Consider the following 7,618-nt stretch of genomic DNA (forward strand, 5'->3'; position numbering starts at 1 on the left):
CCCTCCCGCTGAGCTTGCGAGGCGGGATTCGGCGCTTTTGGAAAAATGAAATGTCTATTTTCTATTGCGCCGGATGTAAAATTCTTGGTGTTTGGCACATTTGAGCAAGGGTGAAGAAGTTAGAGTTGAAATGGAGTTGGTCGAAATGATGCTGGCGTCGGTCTACTGACCGGACGCTGGGTCACTCAGCGACCGGACGCTGGAAGGCTGCGTCCGGTCGAGCTGTTAGACGGCACAGTGGGTAGGGTTGAGCACCGGACGCTGGTCTGCGTCCAGTCAAGGTGGACCGGACGCGTCCGGTCGGAAAATCATGCCTCGGGGAGCTTACTGGAAACGATCGGACGCTGGGGCTTCAGCGTCCAGTCAGTTTTGACCGGAGCGTCCGGTCAGCTTCGTAGCCGTTGGAATCTGACGAACAACATTTGAAGCTGGTGACACGTGGCATCCATCGGGCGACCGGACGCTGAGGGCCAGCGTCCGGTCAGTATGACCGGAGCGTCCGGTCAGAGCGCGTTTTGCCCAGTGAAGGGGTATAACGGCTCTATTTGTTGGGGGCTCTATTTATAGCCCCATAGCCGGCTCAAGGGATAACTCTTGTACATTTTCATTGACATAGCAATCTTGTGAGCCTAGCCAAAGGACTCCCACTCATCTACATCATTGATTCATCATCATAGTGAGATTGGGAGTGATCCAAGTGCATTGCTTGAGTGATTGCATCTAGAGGCACTTAGTGATCGTGTTTCATTGCGGGTTTCGCTTGTTACTCTTGGTGGTTGCCGCCACCTAGACGGCTTGGAGCAGCGAGGATTGTCGAACGGAGGTGGTGATTGTCTCCGGCTCCGATCGTGGTGATTGTGAGGGGTTCTTGACCTTTCTCCGGCGGAGCGCCAAAAGGTACTCTAGTGGATTGCTCGTGGCTTGTGTGATCCTCATCTTGTGTTGGTTGTGCGGCACCCTATTGAGGGTTTGGCGTGTGAAGCCAATTAGCGCGTGAACCTCCAAGTGAGTGAATCGCCACAACGAGGACTAGCTTGCCGGCAAGCAAGTGAACCTCGGTAAAAATCATTGTCTTCGTCATTGATTCCGAGGTGATTGATCATCATTGTTATTCATCTTCGTGATTGATTGGTTCATTCATCTACACGGCGGTATAACCCTCTTGATCACTCTCTTTACTCTACCGCAAACTAGTTGACAAGCTCTTTAGTGTAGCTAGTTGTGAGAGCTTGCATGCTTGGTTGGTGTGGCTCTTTAGTTAGCCTTTGAGAGCACACTAACATAGGGTAGTGTCATTGATCTTGTGTGAATTGACACTATCTAAACTAGAATTGTGATAGGTGGCTTGCATTTTGAGTAGGCTAGCGCAACACTCGCTTCGCCTCATAATTGTCTAACCATTTGATTAAGTATTGTTGTAGAAATTTTTATTAGGCTATTCACCCCCCCTCTAGCCATTAAGACCTTTCAGAGCGGAGCAACCAATCACGTCCAATATACTTCATAGAGACGCATCCTCGCTGGCCTCAAGCGGAAAGTCACCCCTGGTAACTAAACACGGAGTATATTTGTTTTAAAATGTGACATGGCAAACAAGGCTACTCGATCATTTCTTATCTTACTTTGTCTTGAACTGTTTTTAACTTAACCCTACTACACTTGCAACCAGATTTTAGCAAAAAAAGCCAATCAATATTGCAATAGTTAATGAATGCACCACATGATGAGACGAGATGACGCACATGTTCTATGTGCGTGTCATGTTTAGAATACGTTTTTGACCATGGTATGAAGTGTCCAAAACGTTACGATTATTTCTAAGATACCGTAGATGACAGGCAGGCAAGCAGGCAGACACGACTGTAGCTGCTAGCTTGCTACTCGGTCATTAGTCAATGCAAAAGTCAGCTCACCTGTGCGTGTGAGTACGGTCTGACATGTAGAGCACGTCAAAAGTCAAGCAAGCCGCAAAAGCTGTTGACCCCGGCCAAAAGCTCCAACTTGTTCCGAACCATTTCACACACCGTAGAGCATGGATATATAGTATAGAATTCCGTTAAATTACCTTTTAAATCCAGAGTAATATATATACTCGCGGTCTTGAAAACTTATCTTAGAAATAATAATTCTAAAATTTATTTTTAAGGGGATATTTAAATCCAGAGGCTAAAGTTTAGGGGTGTCATATCGGGTGTTCACACGGAGGTGTCACATCAAGTGTTCAGATAGTAATAATAAAACAAATTACAGAAGTCATCGGTAATCCATGAGACGAATTTATTAAGCCTAATTAACCCGTCATTAGCATATGTTTACTGTAGCACCACATTGTCTAATTATGGACTAATTAGGTTTAAAAAAATTCGTCTAGCAAATTAGTCCCAATTTGTGTATTTAGTTTCATAATTAATCTATATTTTATACTCCATGCATGCGTCAAACATTCGATGTGACAGGGGCTAAAGTTTAGGAGGGGGAAATAAACACAGCCTTGCGTCAACCCTGCTCAAATCAAAACCAGCGTCATGCATTATACATCAAAATCTTCCGGGTTATATTAACTACTAAACGTAAGTGGAAGAAGTTTGGTTATATTTCATCGATGAGCCCTACTAACTACTACTCTGTCCCTTATTGATTGTCGGTTGGGAAACGTGTTTCTCTCACAGGCACATGTCCCGAGCGACCAACAAAAAGGAACTGAGGGGGTATGTACTAAGGATGATGTGTGTCTGCCATATATAGCTGCACCAGCAGCATCGGCGAGCACCTGAGCAGCTTCGGGCGGCACGGAAACAAAAACGACAGGTAATTTATGTAAGAGGGAGTAATTATCAAATCCAGACGCTTGTTGTTTTTTCTGCTGTTGCGTGGCCAGATCATCGATTGACGATTGTTATGGACCTATGGTTGTGGCCGGTGCTGCCCACTGATCTTTTGTAGCTCTGGTGGAAGAGTGGAAGGCCAAGTCTCCCCGAGTCACTGTCAGTGTCAGCGTGAGGCTGTGAGCTGAGCATGAGCTCTCTGCTCTCCCCCATAACCAACCCCCCCCCCCCCCCCCCCCCCCCCCCCCCCCCCCCCCCCCCGCGTCTCCCGCGCGCCTGCTCTGCTCGGCCTCAGCTCATCTTGCAATGCGCGCCGGATGCTGATGGCCACCGCCACGCACATGGGCGGATCCGCCCACTCCTCCATCTCGCCCCCACCGCCGTGGCACGCAGTCGTACTCGTACCCAACCAGCACCAGGTCCTCTACGACGACCTTGACCGGGCCACGCCGTCCCCATCCCTGACCGCTTCCCCGCCGCGCCAGAACCACCTACGCCTCGCCGCGCCTCGCCAGCGCGGCCCGTCACGGAAGCTGCCGACCACGTACATCAGCGCCGACGCCACCAGCTTCCGGGTCATGGTGCACCAGGTCACGGGCACCGACGACGTGCTGCTGCCGGGCCCGCCACGCCTATTTCGAGCCTGACATATTAGTCATAGAATATTGTTTTTCTCTCATAACAAATCAGCTTTGTCCAGTTTATCAACCGCAGAAACCATCAGCCGAACGACTCAAAATTCTTTGCGAGGGGATTGCAAACAGCGAAACATGTTCCCAAGAAGGTCTCGTTCTTTCAAAGATAGTACAAATTAGGACAACATTCCACGTCGCAAATTATTCGAGGGGTCCATTCCCTGGAAACTAAACGGGCTCTAAGCAAACCATATACGAGGGCGGTGAGGTGTGAGGCTGTTGTATCCCATGAGCCCCTGTCCAGTTGCGCCCTTCTCCATCTGGTTCGAGTGTTTGAGGGCCCATTTGAATATGTTGAGGATTTTGAGATTCTGTTAAAAAAATCGGTACATCATCCAACACAGGAGAGATAGTAGATTACATTCTCAAATTCACATCTCTCAGAGTTTAAAAATCTCATCATCCCTTTCATGGTAGATAATATGGATTTTTAGAACCCAAAAAATGTGAAGCGCGTACGTCCGCAATTGGTTTCGGCATATACCTTCTCGGGTCAGTGCGCCGGCACCGCTCCGACCTTGCTCAGCCAAACGTCCACCCCGCGTGAATTTAGTCCCCCTCTGTGCCCTTTAGTCCTGGGACTAAAGGTCACTAGTCCCGGTTTGAGTCATCAAGCATGACTAAAGGTCCCCTATGCACTCTACCTGTTGGACCCAAAACTAACGGTGACATTAGTCTCAGGACCTAAGACTACCAAGACTAAAGCCAAAATCCAAAGGTCCGTCCTCTACTAGTGTGTCACTCCTAACCCTGGAATGCTTTATTAGAATACACAAAGGGTGCGTTGAATGTAACATGATGCCAGTCATGGCTAGTAGAAGGATCAATGCATGTAGCTTACCAGGGCTCTGTTCGCTTGAGCTTGTAAGCCAGAATCAGTCATACTTTTTCCGTCATGGAATAGTGTTTTTCTCCCACAACAAATCAGCCCTATAAATCAGCCACAGCAGCAATATGTCCTACCGAACAGAGCCCAGATCGTCCAATGCCTCGTTGAGATCAGGAAGCTTGAACGCAGTGCTGCATCCGACGGCCGTGACATTCTTCACTGATCCTCTGGCCGCTTCCACCTGTGCTGCCTTCTTCTTCACTGCTCCTCTGGTGCCTCCGCGTTGAAATTTTTGGAGGGGCTCTAGGGTGGCTTGATGGGATCAACGGCGGTAAGGGGGCTTGAGCCCCTCCCCCACACCGCTAGATCCGTTCTTGGCGGTCACAGTCGCACAGGGACCGCACTTTCACGTCTACAAAATTTCAAACCCTGAGCATCGACGAGCGACGGCGGCGAGCGATCGACCTGCAGCTCCCACACTTGGATTCTATATAATGGCCGACCGCCGGCTGACCGGGTGTGACCAACGATACCTGAGTCTGACGACCGGGAGATTAATTGCCCCACCAGCGCCAGTGCCAAGCTAGATGCGATGACAACGAGATGGACGCCAGGCTTCTCCGCATCTCGATCGGCAGGCCTCTCATGCCTTTAATTTCCCTGCATATATAGCACTGTTCGCAGCTGTTCGTTGGTCACGCACCAGCACCACTAGGGCCTTGTTTAGATGGAAAGTTTTTTCAACCTGATGAATAGTACCACTTTTGTCTTATTTGGTAAATATTATCCAATCGTGGACCAACTAGCCTCAAAAGATTCATCTCGTGATTTTCAACTAAATTGTATAATTAGTTATTTTTTTTACCTACATTTAATACTCCATGCAAATGTCCAAAAATTGATGTGATGAAGAGAGTGTGAAAAAAACTTAGAATTTTGATGGGAACTAAACAAGGCCCAGGGTTCGCCAGAGGCCCAGGGTTCGCCAGAGGCCCAGCGCCTCAGCTATCGACACGTACTTGCCGCTGGCCCAGTGTACGAGATGAATATGTTGCTGAAACTTTATATTTTTTAGCATCTTAACAAGCTCTGAGTTTTTTTTCTTCATTTGAGCTTGTTAAAATGCTTAAAAAATAACAATAACACATTAAGACCTAAGGGTAATTTGGATTTCCTACCGCAGTTTGACATAGCTACAGCCAAATCTAACGAAAATGGCATGGAGAGAAAAAACATTCAAATCAATGGCACATATAACCACTTAACTTTTTTTTATAACTTACATAGAATTACAGACTTTTATAATGACACCGAGAAAAGACTCACCGCTCTCAGTGTGATGGCACGTGCATGCATGCTGTATGCGTGCGCGAGAATTGCAGGGTCATGCATGCGCGATCATATCCTGTCACAGTACTAGCTGTTTTTTTTATTTAATTTGGTTTCAGTTGCACTAATATTACTATTTGCATTTATCCATTTAGGTCATGTTCAACTTACCTCATATTCGGCTTGTTCGGTTTTTTTTTAGCCGGAACAATATTTTTCTCTCACAACAACTCAGTCAGAACAGTGTTTTTCAGGCAGTTTCAGTTTCAGACCAGCGAACGAGGCCTTAACAGTCGGAAAGAAAATATCCATTAGTAGTTTTATTTTTAAAAAAATGCTCTTGCGTGGCCGGATTATTATGGTTGTGGCCGAGGTACGTGTCAGTGTCAGCTGGAGCATGAGCTCGCCCCCGTATAAACCGCAACCACCGGCCCTCCTCTTCCCCCTGCGCACCTGCTGCTCGGCCTCGCCTCATCCTCCAGTGCACCCCGGATGCCCATGGCCGCCGCCACGCGCATGGGCGGCGGATCCGCCCACTCCCCCTCCTCCTCCTCCATCTCGCTGCCACCGTGGCACCCAGTCGTACTTGTACCCAATCAGCACCACCAGGCCCTCTACGACCTGGACCTCATCGTCGCGCCGTCCCCGTCCCCGTCGCCGACAACGCCGACGACCCCGCAGCGCCTCCTCCCCACGGCCCGGCGCGGGCGCAAGCAGCGCCGGCTGCGGCCGTCGCGGAAGCTGCCGACCACCTACATCAGCGCCGACGCCGCCAGCTTCCGCCGCATGGTGCACCAGGTGACCGGCGCCGACGACGTCGTGTATCACCAGGCCACGCCGGAGCTCCTCTGCCGCCCGGCCCCGGCACCGCCCTCCCGCGCTGCCCTGACGACGACGACGGCGACTCTGCTGCCGACGCTGGACACGTCGGCGTTCCTGCTCGGCGCTGCGCGCGGGGGCGGGGGCGGAGCGCCGCCCGCGCGGCCTGGTGGAGCCTGCTACCACGGCTCCGCGGTGCCGGCGGCGGGGGTTCCGGGTGCCGCTTTGCAGGCGGAGGTGGCGGAGCAGGCCTGTGGCGGTGTACGAGGAGGAGGAGAGGAGTACAGCTGCAGCAACGGTAGCGGCGGCGGCGGGTTCCCGAGCTTGGAGTCGTGGGATGACGACGCTCTCTTCTAGGAGTAGGTGGCGTCTCCACCATGCACGCATCTTCCTCTCTCTCTCTGCTTGCTTGCTTGTATACGTACAGGTTATTTGAGCTTACCGCAACATCCATCCATGGACCGATTGATCGACAAGCAACGTGACTGACTGACGGATTGATTGATTACAATAATCAGTCTGGTTTGCTACTAGCTTGATCGATCCAGCTTGTTGCTAGGAATTTAAACCCTGTTGGTTTGAACTTATCAGCCGACTTATCAGCTAAAATTCTCTCACAATAAAACAGTTTTAGTCGACTTATCAGCCGACTTTAATACCAGTCAAACGGACACAATTAGCCCCAAGATCCAGATCGACACGGCCGTAATCGACGTGATAGAGCTAAACTTTTGCCAAAAAAAAAACCCAGCCGTAATCGATGTGGCTAGATGGAGTAAGGATCATGTGTACAGATGAATCAATCAAAAGACGAGGAAACAAAACGAAGGTGCACGAGGTGGGTGGTTTCATTTGCATTGGTCGGTTTGGTTGCTTGCCATTCTCACCCTCTTCCTTGCTTGGTTCCATTCTCGTGGTGAGTGGTGACTCGTGGACTCTGACTCCGACTCTGAGGTGTTCAATTCGCATTCAGCTTAATTGATTGATTGATGACAGGCTATATTTGTATTTGAATAAAAAGGACAAAAAAAGCAAAGCACTGTTGTTTTGTTGGTAAGTACTGTAGAAATTAAAGGTGAGTTATTAGTTTTAGTGTACTGAAAGTTATAGTTCTTTTGACT

At 49.5% G+C, this 7,618-nt stretch overlaps 1 protein-coding gene across 1 annotated transcript; it reads left to right on the forward strand.

Moving 5' to 3' along the window:
- Positions 1–6,116: 6,116 nt before the first annotated feature.
- Positions 6,117–7,137, forward strand: LOC136505421 (uncharacterized). Its single transcript, XM_066500576.1, has one exon. It carries the CDS (start codon positions 6,171–6,173, stop codon positions 6,852–6,854), a length of 684 nt encoding a protein of 227 aa, XP_066356673.1. The 5' UTR covers positions 6,117–6,170; the 3' UTR covers positions 6,855–7,137.
- Positions 7,138–7,618: the final 481 nt, after the last annotated feature.

The sequence above is a fragment of the Miscanthus floridulus genome, chromosome 14 (genome assembly GCF_019320115.1).
Source record: "Miscanthus floridulus cultivar M001 chromosome 14, ASM1932011v1, whole genome shotgun sequence".
Classification (NCBI taxonomy): domain Eukaryota; kingdom Viridiplantae; phylum Streptophyta; class Magnoliopsida; order Poales; family Poaceae; genus Miscanthus; species Miscanthus floridulus.

Excerpts from the sequence above, each read along its gene's own strand:
- LOC136505421 (XM_066500576.1), top strand. The coding sequence starts at position 6,171 with ATGCCCATGGCCGCCGCCACGCGCATGGGCGGCGGATCCGCCCACTCC.